General features: G+C 38.5%; 1 protein-coding gene across 3 annotated transcripts; it reads left to right on the top strand.

The window, feature by feature from the left end:
• Positions 1-7,246: 7,246 nt before the first annotated feature.
• LOC131232691 (transcription initiation factor TFIID subunit 14b) lies at positions 7,247-15,897 on the top strand. Of its 3 annotated transcripts, none has more exons than XM_058229101.1 (7): positions 7,247-7,265; positions 7,501-7,634; positions 11,940-12,028; positions 12,155-12,376; positions 12,477-12,664; positions 12,751-12,872; positions 15,554-15,897. In XM_058229101.1, the coding sequence occupies exons 2-7, from the start codon at positions 7,527-7,529 to the stop codon at positions 15,644-15,646; spliced, it is 822 nt and encodes a 273-aa protein (XP_058085084.1). In that variant the 5' UTR covers positions 7,247-7,265; positions 7,501-7,526; the 3' UTR covers positions 15,647-15,897. The 3 variants fall into 3 exon arrangements, with proteins under 3 accessions (XP_058085084.1, XP_058085083.1, XP_058085085.1); XM_058229100.1 differs by having other exon boundaries at positions 7,263-7,385; XM_058229102.1 differs by having other exon boundaries at positions 7,263-7,385; positions 12,751-12,880.
• The last annotated feature ends 666 nt before the right edge of the window (positions 15,898-16,563 follow it).

Here is a 16,563-nt window from a genome sequence, read left to right as displayed (position 1 = left end):
AGTAGCACCACAGGACAATCAGGCTCGTCCTGACCTGAACCGAATATGCCAACCCGGCACGGTTTGAACGGGGAAGAAGACATGGGCATTAATGGCAGACTTCCTCCCGTAGTTTCTTCCTTCAATCTGATAGCATGGGACGGTTCATATGGACCCCAAGGAGCTTATGGATAGGCTCATTTTAAGCTCTAAGAAGGTTTGGGTGGTGGGTTCGTTGGAGGAAGAAAACGGCGATTTTTCTTAAGGCTGGGAGAGGAGGAGGATTTTGCTTACTGCTCGATCCGCGGTCCTTTTTATTGCTTACCCTAGCTCTCGGAGCCGTTTAATTCAATGAACGGCTTAGATGGCTTTGTTTGTAATGGATCTAAATACGGCTTACAACATGAAATTGGTGTTGTTTCGACCATCGATTTTTCTCGCGAAAACCATGGTCTCTGCAAGTGGAATGGACGGCTAAGAACACTGTTTGGGACGGCCTAGATCAGCCTTTGCTGCCTCACGTGGATCGCCAACAAGAGATGTATTTTGGGAAATGGTGTGTTTGTATGGCCTCCTTGCGTTGAGGATTGTGTGCCCACAAACTACATTCTCATCGTTATAACAGCTTGATTTTTGGTCGAATCATCATTTGGCCACGATTAACGGTTCGATCCGATAATCGACTCATTTGAGTGGGCCATAGTATGTCTTAAACGGACGTTGCTCGTCCGCTTGTCGTGGTGCAACTCACATAAGATGTCCTATGTTTGTGTGGCTGCGGCATCGACTCTTCAAGTGGAGGTTACCCATCATCACCTTAGGGACAGTTAGGATGCACGATAACGAGTGTGGGGTCCACAGATATGTCTTTTGAAAATCCACTCTGTCCATCTCTTTTTAAAGAGCACAATAGGATAGGATTTTAAAAATCCATAGTTCAATAGACCGTTCAACAAGGATTTTGTGTTTAGTTGATGGCCGAGGATGATCCAATGGTCAGTTTTAATACTTGATGGTTTGATCATTACAAATTCACTCCTTTAGGGTCCTAGGTACTGTAATGACTTTCTGGGTAACTGTAATAATATATTTTACATATATTGATCGGTTAGTGAAGCTACTAACTCAGGATTTTAAATTTAAGGCCCCGTTATGAGACGGAGTGCCCACATTATTGCGCCGTGGATTTTGAAATCCTACTGTAATCTGTTATGTTAATTTTAGTTTGTTAGTCTCCATTTATTCAAGGGTAGGACAACTTATATACTTGATTCTAGGATGGTTCTAGGGATTTATAGCCTAGCCCAAACAGAGATCATCAATCAAATAACTGATCAGATAGGCTAATCATGGTAATTTAGGGTTTAATCTCCTAATTCTAGTTGTAGATCTGATGAATGGTAGATGTTATGGTCCAAATGAAAGGTAGATTGATTTCAGGCCCTACGGATATGACTTACATTGTCCTAGGTTTGTATTCATACCGATTAGGTTACACGGTAACACTCGAGTACTGAAAAGTACTGGGTGTTACATGAACACCCGCTGTTGAGACCTTCTTTAGGCCACAATTTTATTATCAAGCTGATATTTGTATGTTCCCTTCATCCTAGTCGAAATTACCTTATGAATGTACGGATGGTGTAGACATCATAATGGGCTCCATAAAGGTTTCAACATAAGGCATATACATCACCATTATTTCCTATCATGTAGCCCACTTGAATTTCGGATCTCCCTCATGCTTGGGCTCATGTCTTAAAATAAGGTCATGAAAATGCAAAGACAAAGTGGATATATTGCAAATATCACGTGGGACCTATTTTCCTCTAACTTGGGGTTCATGATGTTAGTTCTAATAAAGAGATATAATAGAAAATAGAAACATCACACATAAGAAATAATAAAAGAATTATCCATAACATTCCAAAAATTTTCACACACGAGTAGGTACACCCTACTCGAGTGCACTTTCACATATAATTTTGCTAATAGATTTTTTTTAAGTTACATAGATGAACGCGTATGTACACATCCTTAGACTCATATACACACTTTAATGAACTTCAAACCCTCATATACCAACATTCACTCGATCATTCAGCAAACCAATTGTTGAAATGACTTAATATGAATATATTAAGATATTTGATCGTCCACTTCATTTTTAGATCACCTTATCATAGTAAACCAACTATAAGATCTTCATATCCGCTTGTACATATATCAATTCAAGAATTTGATCCATTCGCCTCACTCGTCACTTTCTTATATGCTTAACCTACTATCAAAATCTCCATCTAAAGACCTTACCCTCATGTACATACACATGTACACACTTCTACACATCTCAAGATTTTGTCATCAACACTCAATAAGATCATGATATAACCGTTGATCGTGAAGCTCTGACCACACATCTTCATTAAAGCACCCTAAGAGATCCCATAGTCCCTTAATTAGTATTTTTAAGAGATCCGGCGACTAAATCATGAATCTAACTATGAGATCATTGGAGTTGAATAGTGGTGATCCAAACCATCATTTGAGTGGGGCAATCCAAAGCATCATCCATCGCAGCAGGACCCACCACAAATCTAGTCATTATCATGTTGAGCCTCACAATGGACAATTTCAATGATAGGCATTCCCCACCTCAGTTTCTTGTGTCACGACCCACCTAATTTGTAAATCTACCTCATTCTTAAAACCCATGTCCTAACAAGATTTGGCAAACTCAATGGATGGAGTGGAACACACACAAACATCATGTGTGGACCATACACAGCACACATCCACGACTCGAAACCGGAACCCAGTTCCAGATCGAGAGCATGAGTGACATTTGTAAAATGAAAAGTTTCATCTCTCTGATAGCTGGAGAAGGATTCTCCCCTACAAATCCAAGAGGAGCATAATCGACTAATCACAGTCATCTGATTAAGGAATCCAGCATCAACAACAACTACAGGAGTTGTTGCCGCTAAGAAATCAAAAAAATAAAATTGGAATGAATCAACCGCAATAGTTGCTTCTTCACTAATAGTTGGTTGTTATGAAAGAAAACTAATATAGATTGTCCATTTACGTTTCTTCGTGCGTAAAGAATTGTTAGAGATCGAGATAGCCACGTTAAGCACCTTATTTCTTACTAGTTTTACCAGCCATGTGTGGCAGATGCTTAAGAAGTTCAAGCTTTAAACCCACCGATGAAATTTCAATGGACCTTTGATCTTGCATGTCCTCAAGCTCCTTAGACCTTATCTAAGCCATCCATGAGAATCAATTCAAGGAAATAACCCTAGAATAACGATCTGCCATTAAACCCCCACATGTCTTCTCCGATGAAATTGTAAACAAATATTCTAGTTAGGATCACATCACGGGATCTAAATTGTCAATGTAGTAGGTTACACAGCAACATTCAACATCCAATAAACTTCTAAGACTCTTTGTATAAAAGAAAATTAGAAATCAAATACAAGAAACCACGTGAAAACCACACGTAATCCTTTTCGCATTGACTCAACGCTGTTGAGTTATAAGAAGAACTTCTAGAAGCACCAAGAAGGATCTAAGAGCACTATATATACCTCATTTACCAAGAGAAACAGAATATCACAGCAAGAGAAGAAAAATAGAGAGAGAGAGAGAGAGAGAGAAACGGGTGAGATAGTGAGAAAGTACAACCAAGTCAATTCAATTCGAGTTGAACCAAGTTAGTTGAATCAAGTTAGGGTCTAGTCGAATTCAAAGTTCTTATTAGTGTGGTAGAGAGAGAGAGAAGGAGAGAGAGAGAGAGAGAGAGGGGAGGAGGAGGAGAAAGAGAAAGAGAAAGAGGAAAGAAAGAAAAGAGAAGGAGAATAATTGAGTTAATAGTTGAGTAAACTCAGTGAGTTAACCCACCGAGTTTCATTCGAGTCAGGTTGGGTTGGATTGAGTTAGGTCCAGCATTGCTAAAAACACTTCAAGTGTGAAGCCAATAACATGTTGGAGTGGTGGAACGCCGAGTTCAATGCCATGTCACACCGACTTGTAATTGAGTCACACTGAGTCACATTGAGTCAAGTCGACTCGAGCCTAAATTGAGCGTAATTCAGGTCAACACCACAAGTGAGTGATCCTCAACTTATTTAATTTCATTCTTTTGGTTACAGTTTCTTACTTATAACTTATTTGTTTAATCTTCTTCATCATTATGCATTTCACGATCCGTGTGCATTTCACACTCATATAGGTGAGTCCATCAGGAATGTACCTGCAGCTAAACATTCCACCGTATTACAACTATAAAACTTATTAAGGATATAGTTCAACCTCCTCTCACTATAGGTCATGATACTTCATAGGAAAGTGACTCTCGACTTATATATTTGTAGTGCTAATATCAAATAACTCAAAACAACTTATTACTCATTGAACCTAATTCTTAGAATCTCCAGTCATATAGGTTGGATTCTCATTGCTAGTGATTTATTTAAGTGGGACTCAGCCCCATTCCCCTTAACATACTCATCACTCTTTAGCTAGCACTTTAGCTAGTGAATTAACTAAATTATTTTTGGACCTTACAATCAATTGCAATTGTCCAATCCTTTATTAATTACTTGACTAAATTATGCCTTAGACATAGATGTACGAATTTTTCATTATAGGTCTAATAGTTTACCTTATTTATAACAACTTGGATATCATAACGCAAATACAAGTATGAGTTTACCCCACATAGTATATCAGAAAGTAAATTCTTCAACCATTGTGCTTCTTTACCTATAGTTGTAAGAACAATTAATTAGGATTCCATTATGGAGATATAATTTTGCTTCTTAGACTTTCAAGAAACCACAACTCTTCTAAGAGTGAATATGGAACCACTCACAGACTTAGATTTGATTGAATCTAATATTCAATTAGTATCATTGCACCCCTCTAGTACAACTGGATATCTAGTATACTTGTGACTATAATTACAAGTCTTTTCTAAGTATCTAGTACTGTATTCACAACATTTCAATAATCTTATCCAGGATTAATGGTGTATTTACTTAGGGGTTGTTTGGCACCATGGATTTGGGGGGATTTGGGGGGATTTCAAATCCCCTGGTTGTTTAGCACCATAAATTAAGTAAATGGGGGTTTCAAATCCCCTCAAAGCGGGGGCTTGAAAATGTATGTCATCGGACTATTATTCTATTGCACACATGGCCCACTAATGATGTCCCAAAACAATTTGATTATTAATTGCATCATTATAATTACTTTAATATGATGATCAGCATCGTCCAAACATTGTCCATGTAAATCAACGGTTAATAATTGCTAGTTAGTCACTGAGACATGATTTTGTGGTTGTCGTCCATCCAAGACTTGTAATTTCATCGTTTTCGGGCAAAGCATATATTTCAACGGGTTTATTGCAACCATTGTGTTAAACATTACATATGTTCACTAATTAGAGATATTAAAGTTGATTTAGTAATTAAATTCAAGCCCCTGTGAATATACCATACATAGCTACTTTTGGATTAAAGTTTATTCCCAATCTAGGGTGCCAAACATAATAGGAAGATTTCAAATCGAGGGGGTTCTAAATCCAACGGGTTACAAATCCACGCTCCCAAATAGGTCCTTAACTTACATATTGCATATGCAATATCAAGTTTAATGTAGTTCATTATATACAATAAGTGTTCAATAACACTAAAGTACTCAATTTGTAATACATTATCATTCAAATTTTTATACGATTTTACATGAGAATCAGGAGGAGTATTTGTAGGTATACAAATAAAAATATTATCTTTTCTTAGAATTTTTTGTACATATTGTGATAGAGATAAAGTAATTCCATTTGAATCATCAATGATTTTGATTCCAAAAGTTATATCACTCTCTCCCAAATCTTTCATGTCGAATTAAGAAGACAAGAGTAATTTGATCTCATTCATCATATTAATGTTAATATTACAAATCAACATATCATCCATATACAAGTGTATGATAATATATGCATTTCTAAACAATTGACTACACACATCTATCATTTCATTAATTTGAAAATAATTTGACAATTGATCAAACTTTTTATGTCATTACTTTGGATCCAACGTAAGGCCATAAATAAATTTAACCATTTTCTTTTTTACGACCAGTTATAACAAACCCCCCCAGTTAATTCATGTAAATCTTTTCTTCTAATTCTTCGTTTTGTTTGTACCTCTTAGCTCCAAGCCTACCTTAAATTTCTCAATAAAACTATTTGGGCCTACGTCTGATCTTTTGGGTCAATGTATGACAACTCTCTACCTACGGTGACATCATTTATTCATAAAAAATAATAAAAGTGTACGAGCCAAAGACACCACGATGTAACTCACCACTCACCATGACAACATCTCATTGTTCACAGGCGCACATGAAGTTGCTCCCTTAGCATAGTCTTACTCTCCGATACAAACTGTTAAAAAGAGATCATATGAAAGCTTTCTCATCCTGCTTCTTTGCCAACTTAGAGTGAAACCAATCATAGAAACAAAGAAAGACTACCAATACTATAAGATAAAATAAGAAAAATACAAAATTTTTAAAACAAGTTTTCTTTAGTTTTAAATTCATTTTTCTAACACATGCAACATGTGGTCCATTATAGAGTATCTGCATGTCAAGACCACACGTGCCTGCATGTCAAGCATCATACTCTACCGGAGTATCAACTAATTTCCCATCTTTAGGATATGTAGGGCTGTCAATGGGCTGGGCCTGATAGGTCTCAGCCCAGATTCTGAACTGTTTCAAGCTGAGCCGTTGGCCCAGCCCTATTCAAAATTCTGATTTTTTAGGCCAGATCCTGTCCATTAACACACCTGAGGGTATGTTCCAAAAAACGAAGCAGGTATAAATCTCATATGGACCACAAAGTAGGATTGAATTCCACCACTAAAATCTTCTCAGGGGCACACAAGTTTTGGATCAAGACGTGTTTTCAATTCACCAGGTCTGTGTGATCTTATCAACAGGCTGGATGGCAAGTAAATATTACGGTGGGCCTTAGGAAATTTTTAATGGTGGCCGTTCAATCAGTGTTTCTAATGGTGCGGTCCTCTTTGATTTGGACATGCTTCAATTTTTTGGATCATGCACTACAATGAGCTGGAAAAACTGATGGACGGCGTGGATATAAAAAAAGACACATCAAAGTAGGCCCCACAGTGAGGGAAAGACCCACTAACATCTTACGCGGGTTACACCTAATCCGTCCCCATTTTACAGTTGGCTTTCTTTCCCAGGTATTTCTGAAGCGTTTCTCACGATTTTTCTCATCTGTACTTGGATATCTCTTCAATTTGGGATTTTTCTTGTTAGAATTCGATTCCAATTAGAATGAATCCTTTACTACTTTAATCCAAGTAAAACTCTTTACAAAATTTCCTTCCACAACCTCAATCACGTTCTATGCTGCTTTCTCTACTACAGAGAGGATTTCCTGAGCAATCTTCATCTTCTGTTGTGATGGATTTGTAGTGAGTGAGAGGAAGCTTCCCAGCTCAATGCCTCACACCGCATCGTCAGCAAGGAAGCATGGTGCAGATCAGATGGACGCCCAAAAGTCGCAGCGTGCCAAGATGGGAAGGCTTGCGGAGGACAGCGAGAAAAAGGTAAGTTCCCCTTCTCCTCTCGATCTGATTCCTTTGAGAAAGATGCTGCAAGCATTCGCTGTATGAGAAACATGGACGGAGCATGACCTTTCGTAATGGCGTTATAATGGCATTGGGTAATGCAAACCCTAAAAGGGGATGCAAACAGATAAAAGAAAAGAAGAAAGAAATTGTAGGAAATAACCCAACAATCCTGTAGCTGAATGCTAGAGATCGCAAAAAACACCCTCTACAAATCTTCTACTGAATATACTTGAATCATGATAATCATGCACTACACGCCCATAACGTAGCTTTATATGTATGCTGAAAACAAAAAAGAACAGCCCTAATAATAGAAAATGATCAAACTTTCCCTAAATCCTGTCGCTAACATATGGGCTTATGTAAATGGGCCATATCTCATCCAAATATCCCTGGAATTGTATGATATTGGGCTTGTTTGAAAGCTTACTCATTAGACTATCAAACGGGACCAATTTCGTGTCATTAGGACATCATGTGGTGCCCCAAAAGAGGCCCGCCAAGAAAGTGACAGAAATACAAAAGAGATTTTATTAACTAAATCATGTCTCAATCTCACACTAAAAACTAACTAAATAAATAAAACCTATGAAATTGATGACCATATGATTGATTCCACAGGCAACAAACTTTAAGGTGACTGTAGAGCCCATCCAATTGATCCTCAGACCATTGATTTGGTCCAAATCATCAATCAAGACAATCTGAATGGTAGGATTGATTAGATCTTAGATCAACCAGCTTGTGTGGCCATTTGAATGCATCCTCGGGCCACCCTTCCTTTGGGAATGGCACTGTGAACATTTTGCCGTGTAAGGAATTTTTGGCCGATGTTGAAACTAGGATCCAGTATGTGTCACCGCCTACTGGGGTCCACATGCTGATTGGTAGGATGATTGGACTTGTTCATGTTGTGGAATCCATGCTACATGCTCCAGCATAGGAAAAATTCACTGAATGGATGATTGTGACCATCTCTGTTTGCAGATGAACTTAGAATTGTGAAAAAAAAAGTTTTTGGTGGTCTGAATTCAATTGCGGATGAACTTATATAGCATGATTGTTTGGCAATAGCTTATTTATGGTAGGAAGGAGAATATGGTCGGCACGGATCATCACACCATCTCATTACTAGGATCATTGCTGAAGCATGATTGTTTGGGAATAGTTTATTTATGGTAGTAAGGAGAGAATGGATAGTCCAGATCTTTTGACCATCTCATTGTTTTTTTTTTTTAAAAAAAAAAAAATTTAATTAATTTATTATTATAATGATAGGGTGTCACCACCCCTTTTTACGGTGGGACTAATCCCTACGGATGCTTGCAATCACCCACAAACCATGTGCATCGGGTAATCCCGGGGAGGGGAATCAAACTATGGATCCTAAGTCACAATAGAGGCAAAAGGAATTCGTATGAGAAAACAGGACCCAAAAAAATGGCCTTTTTAACAGTGTTATAATAGCATTGAGGGTACCCCAGTCATGTTATGGGGGTGCAGTGACGGTTTGCATCATAACAGCCATTATTTTTGCGGGCAGGTTAATATATTGTATTATAATGGCCATCATTTTGGTCCCTTAAGGCTGTTAAAATTCTAATTGCTAAATTGATTGAGTAATTAAACTTAATTAAAATAATAATGACATCTAATAGTAAATTACATATATCTATAGTATTAGTATGGTGTCATGTGTGTGTTTATGTTTGTGCTTTTTCCTTTTTTTTAAAAGGGTAAGTAGAATTCTATCAGAAAATGAGGCAGAGAAACAATCGCACCATGGAACAAATTGGAGGGGCCGGCAAAGAGAGATCAATGACCCCATTACAAATAATGCCCAGCCCCCAAACTTCGTCCATTTGGCCAATTGGACAGCCAACAAAAAAACTTTAGAGCCTGCCAGCCCAACTAAGGACAATGTACCTACTTCCTAGCCTTCCGAAAAAACTTAGCCTGGGATTCGAATTTGTTGCAAAGTGTTCTATTTATCCCATTCCTTCCAAATAAACCAAAGCCTGGCCAAAAGGGCAATTCGCCACAAGAATTTATCTTCTTTTTTTTTTTTTCCAAAAAATCAGTTAACGACAGCCATGTCAGCCATATATTGCTGGATATCTTGTTTCCTAATGCCCAATATACATTTAAAAGTATTTATAATCAAATAATGAAGTGGTGGTTATTATGCCTAATAATGGTTTTGGCCCCTGGCCATTATGATCTGTTATATTGGGACTTTAAACCTTAATCTAAACGCAGGCTCAAATGATGCCTAATAACTTCAAACAACTTTTATGCCCTTTTATTAATAAATTTTATCATTTACCATTAGAAAAAGGTCCTTCATCCAGAAATGAAGTTCAAGAATGTGACAACTTTTAAACTTGATCTCGTTAATCATTAATGATAAGTTTCTAAGGGTTCATCTCCCAGGATTTGAAAGATTTTGAATGTCTTAATTTCCACAAGGTCTTGGTTTTTTGGCTGGAAATGATAGTGTGCATAATGTAGAAAGCGTATAAGTAGAACTGCCATATGCAAGACCATTTCTTCTCTAGGGATGTGAATTAAAGAGCCAATGGCGGGTTATATGACACTAGTGGAAATGCACGGCATCCAATATGAGCAACTTTCTCCAACTACCAGACTGTAGAATGAAAAAATAATGCTAAAGAAGTCTTTTCTATGTGAGGAAAACTAGCTGAGAGGCATAGGTTTCCAATTATGGTAGGGCATTGAGCTTGTATCATCTTGCATTGCTTATTGATGAGGTAACGAGGCATTTGCATGAATAGATCCCTGGTATGTGTTATTCATAGTTGACAATTTTGATTGACAAGATGAGGGAGAGGTCACACGCAAAGTTAAAACCATGGAGAGAAGCTTAACAATCTAAAGATTCTAAAATCAGTTGGACTAAAACAGAGTATATGGAATGCAACTTTAGTACAATAGGACTGGAAATGAGGAATTAGTTAAGATTGCTGACCAAGAGGTATCCCAAGATGACCATGTTCAATATCTTGGGTCAATAGTTCAAGAGAGTGGAGGGACTGAGAAGGATGTTGCATATAGAATTAGAGCTGGGTGGTTGGAGTGAAGACATATCTCTAGAATTTATGCAATTGTTGCATACCAACCAAACTTAAGGGTAGATGTTATAGGATAGCTATAAGACCAGCCATCCTTTATGCAATAGAATGTTGGGCGGTCAAGGAACAAGATGTTCATAGGATGAGTGTAGTTGAAATAAGGATTTTGAGATGGATGAATGACAAGACAAGGGAGGATAGACTTATAAATTACTGCACTAATTTAGGAGTAGCACCATTAGTTAATAAGATGAGGGAAAGTAGGCTTAGATGGTTTGGCCATGTGCAATGGAGACCAAGAATTTTACCAGTTAAAAGGAATGAGTTGGTTTAAGTTGAAGGCTTTAAGAGGGCAAGGGGAAGGCCCAAAAGGACATGGGTGGAGGTAGTAAGAAAAGATTTGATGACCTATGATTTAACTGGGGTATGGTCTGATAGAGTGGAATGGTGGAACACAATTCGTGTAGCTGAACCCAAATAGTTGGGATAAGGCTTAGATGGGTCTGCTTTCTGCATGTTGGTAGTTTTACGCATGTTGGTCGCTGGATGAAGGATCTTAATGCATATTGGTAGCTTTATGCATGTTGGTTGCTGGATAAAGTTATGCTCAATCTTTACCTTTGGAAGGGGCCTCCGAGTCTTCATTTCTTGTTTTTGACTCTTTTCTTTTGATGTAACAACCAAGGAGTGGCGCGGCTCCATCAATTCATTTGCTCTCTTTTTTCTGCTGTTAATAAAATTTCTTGTTATCAGAACTCCACTTGGTAGCAATGTGCGAGCCAGTCACAACTTAGGTAAAGGATGGTGTATGTCTACTGTCAAGTGGTAATTGTCAATTTGCAACCCGCAGGCTGGTTCTATAGTGTATGGTAAAGATATTGGAGAATGGCCAATCCTACCGTTGGATCTGGTAGGTAAAAGGCTTAGATTACCAATTGTGGGCCCCACCTGTACTATTGCTGGTTTGAACAATCATGCTGTTTCTCTCAACCAAGCACCGGATGCTACATCAAAGCATAATGGATCACAATAAAAAAGATTTTCACAGCACTATGGCCACATTAATGGTGTTTGTTTTTCTCTTGCCAATCATTGTATTTGTGCAATGACCTAAGTAAAACATTTCACTTTAACATGGTTCATTTGGCTTTGTTGTACTCACTCACAGTTTTGTTTGTTAATTTTGTAGGTTCACGTTAAAAGACTCAAGGATGTCGAGATTAGTATTCCAATAGTATATGGAACTATATCATTTTGGCTTGGTAAAAAGGCGAGCGAGTATGTTTAGCTAATGCATTCCTGATTTAAATGTGTTTTTTTCTAGATATAGATGGGAAGACAGCATTTAAGTTGAAGCCTCTCGCTCATCACTTTCTAGAATAAACCCCCTCTTGTGCACTGTAGGTATCAGTCACATAAGTGGACCGTATATGTTCGTGGGGCAACGAATGAGGATCTGAGTGTAGTAGTCAAACGCGTTGTGTTTCAACTGCATCCGAGTTTTAATAATCCCACAAGGGTTGTGGAATCAGCCCCTTTTGAATTATCAGAATCTGGATGGGGTGAATTTGAGATTGCCATTACCCTCTTTTTCCGTGGTGATGCCTGTGATAAGCAGTTGGACTTGTAAGTTTATACCTGATGCTCCCTTTGCTCACTCTTATATTCCAACATACTTATAGTGGTTGCAGGGTTACAGCTTTGTTCTTCTTGATATGCTTTGTAGATATCACCATCTAAAGCTGTACCCAGAGGATGAATCCGGACCTCAATCAACAAAGAAACCGGTTGTTGTGGAATCTTATGATGAAATTGTTTTTTCCGAACCTACAGAAGTGTTCTTTGCTCGAGTCCAGAATCACCCAGCTGCAATTGTGCCCAGGCTACCAGCTGGTTTAAACTTACCTCCTGCTGGTACTCTGTTCTTCTTCAAATCCCATTGCATGCCATGCTTTCTGTTTTTTTCTTAACGTAAATTAACATTTCGTTTTTTTCTACAGTACCAATTGAAAATGCAAATGAAAAGAGAAGATTTGATAGTAAAGATCATTCACTAAGTCAGTGGTTCATGAATTTCTCAGAAGCGGATGAGCTTTCAAAACTTGCAGCTGCTCGTCAGCAGGTTAGAATGTAAAAAAATTTCCATTCTGCCATGAATTATTCAGTTGTTGAAATAGTATTGAAGTTATCTCTGGCAGTTCTTCCCTAATGTAGCACGGGTTCTTCTTGATGATCAAGGTGACTCCTCTGAAAATGGGTCATTCCACCATAAGAATTTGGAGACTGAATACCACATTGAAGATTTGATTACAAGTTTATATAAAAGCTGTGGATAGTTGCTGTTATAATGTGAAGCTTTGCCAAGCTCAAATACAAGTACAAGTCAGCTAATGCACAGGCCACCCCATATGCCAGCATGGTAAACGGTGCAATATCTTAGCCATCCACCAGAAGGGTACTACTATGTAGATTCCTTATGCAAAGAATCAGGTCCGTCCACTTGTCAGGTGGACCACAATTAACAGAACAAATGTACAGTTGTGAAGAAAGTATCTGAAGTTTTCTAACCCATCAGCTTATTTCTAATATCAGGGTACTCGTACTGAATGGACCACCTTTATCTTTGGGCAGTAAAATCTACGCGGTGAGGACCAACTGATGGATGGGTTTGATATTTCACCTGTCTGCCACTGTGGTATATGTGGTCACATGTGCATTAGCTGACTTGTACACGAGTGTGGGCTTAGCAAAGCTTTATGATGCATAGGCACTAAAAATAATGTTTAAGCTGACAAGATCAGTAATATTGGTTCAAGAGGCAACATATCATACATGCTAAGAGTAGTCCAAGTTGCTTCACAATGAATCATTGAGAGTCATGCATGCTAGCTGAAGTGCTATTTTGAATGTAATCTTTATTTGAGTCACTAAGGATACTGATGGCTGCATTGAAGAGCATTGACTTTCGATGAGAGAATGATGAAACTTTTTTTATGAGAGATAAAACCGATGAAACTCGTGTCATAGTTAAAACTAAAGAGAGCTGGTAGAAAAGTTCATATTGGACATGCAATCTTTTCCAGGAACCTTATAATGCATGTCTTAATATCTTCAATTTTGTGAAAGATAGAGATGTGTCCTTGATAGAGTGGAATGGGGAACAGGATCTTGTAGCTGACCCCAAGTAGTTGGGATAAGGCTTAGATGATGATGATGATGATGATGATGAAGATAACTGCAGTACATCTAACACGTGGTTTTTGAAGATGCTTGCCTCACTCATGATCAACCTTGAGGCTGTTTATGAGGTGAAAATACCCGAGGAGCCTCATCTGGTCTGGTGTATGCTGTATGAGGCACAGGCATCATGTATTTTGGTGAATTATTTTATCACTAAAATCTGTTTTTTTTTTTTTTTTTTTTTTGGGGAGTTCTATTTTGTAAATCCATGACATTGATCTGGTTGGACTCATCATTGTTTGGTGAGGCACAAAATATCTTGATTGGACGATTCTCAGATCAGATGATTACAGTGTGAGCATTGTGGGACATGCAAGACTGGTATGTTAATCATAACTGAAGGTGGCATGTAGTGTTTTTGCAACATCACTGGCAACTCATCCTATGAGAAGCTTCTCAGATCAAATATGAAAATATTGTACACTTGATGGGAGCCTTCTTTGTTCTGTGTCATAATTAAGGATGCAACTTGGGCTGGTTGGGTGAGTTTGGGGGTCAACCCGAGCCCAACCAGACCTCAAAAAGGACCCAACTTGCAGCCCCACCCAGCCTGAATTCCAACCCATTGCACCCAATTCGAATCCTTCTATACTCCGCCCAACCCAGCCTGACCCGACCCAAATACTTGTGAGTATTCCCAACCCGACCTAACCCAAGACGAATTTTCTCAACCTGTACCCAATCCGAACTCAAATTGGGTTGGCGTTTTCCATCCCAAACCCAACTTGAGGACCTTGACAACCCAACCCAATGTGACCACAGGTCATGTTGGGTCCCAAACCGAAGTTGCAGCCCTAGTCATAATCATTTTCTCGTCTCCTTTTCCAAGAAAAAGAATTTCATTATCTTGTCTTAATCTGAGTGTAGCCATGTTGGAGATCCTATCACATGATAAATGTCTTGTGACTAAAATGTCATGAGCCAACCAACCTTCATCTGTTGACACACACATGTTTTTTAAGATTCAATCTTGTTTATTTAGTTTAGGGTTTTGCTAACATCCCCACCTTCATGGGGACATTAGGATTGCCCCTAAAAATTTTAAACCACACAGGATGACCTATCGTTGGTATGAACCGTTTATTCATTCATACAACTAGGAGTAAGCCATGGTGCAAGAGTCACGCTGATCAGATGATCCTACCCCCTTTGAATGGAGCCAATTTGTTACAACATCCATTGTTTATGAGCCATATATCACATGGTTGAAATCATCAAATCAAAGTCTTACTTTAGAATCATAAGAAATACAGAGTGGAATCTATCTGCTAGATGTTTCAAGATGATGATTGGACCTATTTTGTTTATCTGGTTAATCTTGACTGTCCATTTTTATGCTATTGAGCGGAAGCTTAGGATCCCCTGATTGGCATGATTTTTGTACCATGGCTTGCTCTGAATGAATGAATGGTTCAGATCAATGATAGGTCACCCCGTTTGCCGTTTAAGAGGTTTGGGGATGTTGCTAACGACCCCATGGAGGTGGATAAAATATTAATTTATTCTTTAGGAGACCATTGCAAATGATGAGGAAACTCTGACATTCTACATTCTTGATGACAGGTACAGGCTCATATTGTTAAGCTCAGGAGACAGTTGAGCTTGATGGACGGACAGCCTCAGCAGTCAAAACTCACATCTGTTTCTGGTCAGTAGATGTATCATAAGCCACTACGTTGACATCTATGAAAATATAAACAGGTGATGGTCAAAAACATTATATGAATTATCTCAGCTCTTGACGAATTGATTCGGTGCCGATGCCGTCTTGCATGGTGGTCTCTTCTTGCCAGCAAAGGGTTATTTTGTACCAAACAACAAAGAAACAGAAAAAGGGAAATGTATTTGTTGCCTTTTCTTGCAGTTAATCATTAGGGTACAATTTTAAAAAAGGACTATCTTCTTCACTTGCTTTGAGGTTTGTTTGGATGATAAAACCACAATATAATGTGAGCTTTTTCCTTGGAAAAACAGAAACGACAAAGTGGCTAATGGCCGACTTTTTAGGTGCTCCAAATTCATCTTTTTTCCTTCTAGAAGGGAAGGGAATCTTGGGTTTTGTCAAATATGAAGAAATATTGAGTTCTTTGTTCGGCCGAAATCAATGACCCATAGAAAATAATAAAAAAAACACATACATGCGCACGAATGATAGAGCACTGAAGAAAATAAACTAGTCGAACTCACCAACTGGAATTTATGAAGTGGGGAAATCCTATTCCATCCCAACCAAATAAATGTTGAATTCCAAAGAGAATATTTTACTTGGACTGTGATCGAAGTGTCAATTTTATTGGGATTTGATTGGCTTTGGTGAGGAAGCATTACCTACTGGACATGAATGGGAAGAGCTGGTTTAAGGCCTTGCAGATATGGTGTGTAGAGCTAGGCATCGAGTCGAGTCGAGTCAGACCGAGTTAGGGCTAACCTGACTTGTCCGGTTTTAAAGTAGGCCTCACCCGAACTCAACTCTACTCGGTACCGAGTCTGGCATGCCTAAATTGATCCGAATCCGGGTCTCGCCTAGACTAATCCGGATCGTGTCCGACCCGGTAAAAAGTACCGAGCCAGAT

This window comes from Magnolia sinica, chromosome 18 (assembly GCF_029962835.1).
Source record: "Magnolia sinica isolate HGM2019 chromosome 18, MsV1, whole genome shotgun sequence".
In the NCBI taxonomy this organism is placed as follows: Eukaryota; Viridiplantae; Streptophyta; class Magnoliopsida; order Magnoliales; family Magnoliaceae; genus Magnolia; species Magnolia sinica.
Note: the sequence above shows the minus strand (reverse complement) of the source record. Positions and strands in the feature narration are given on the sequence as shown.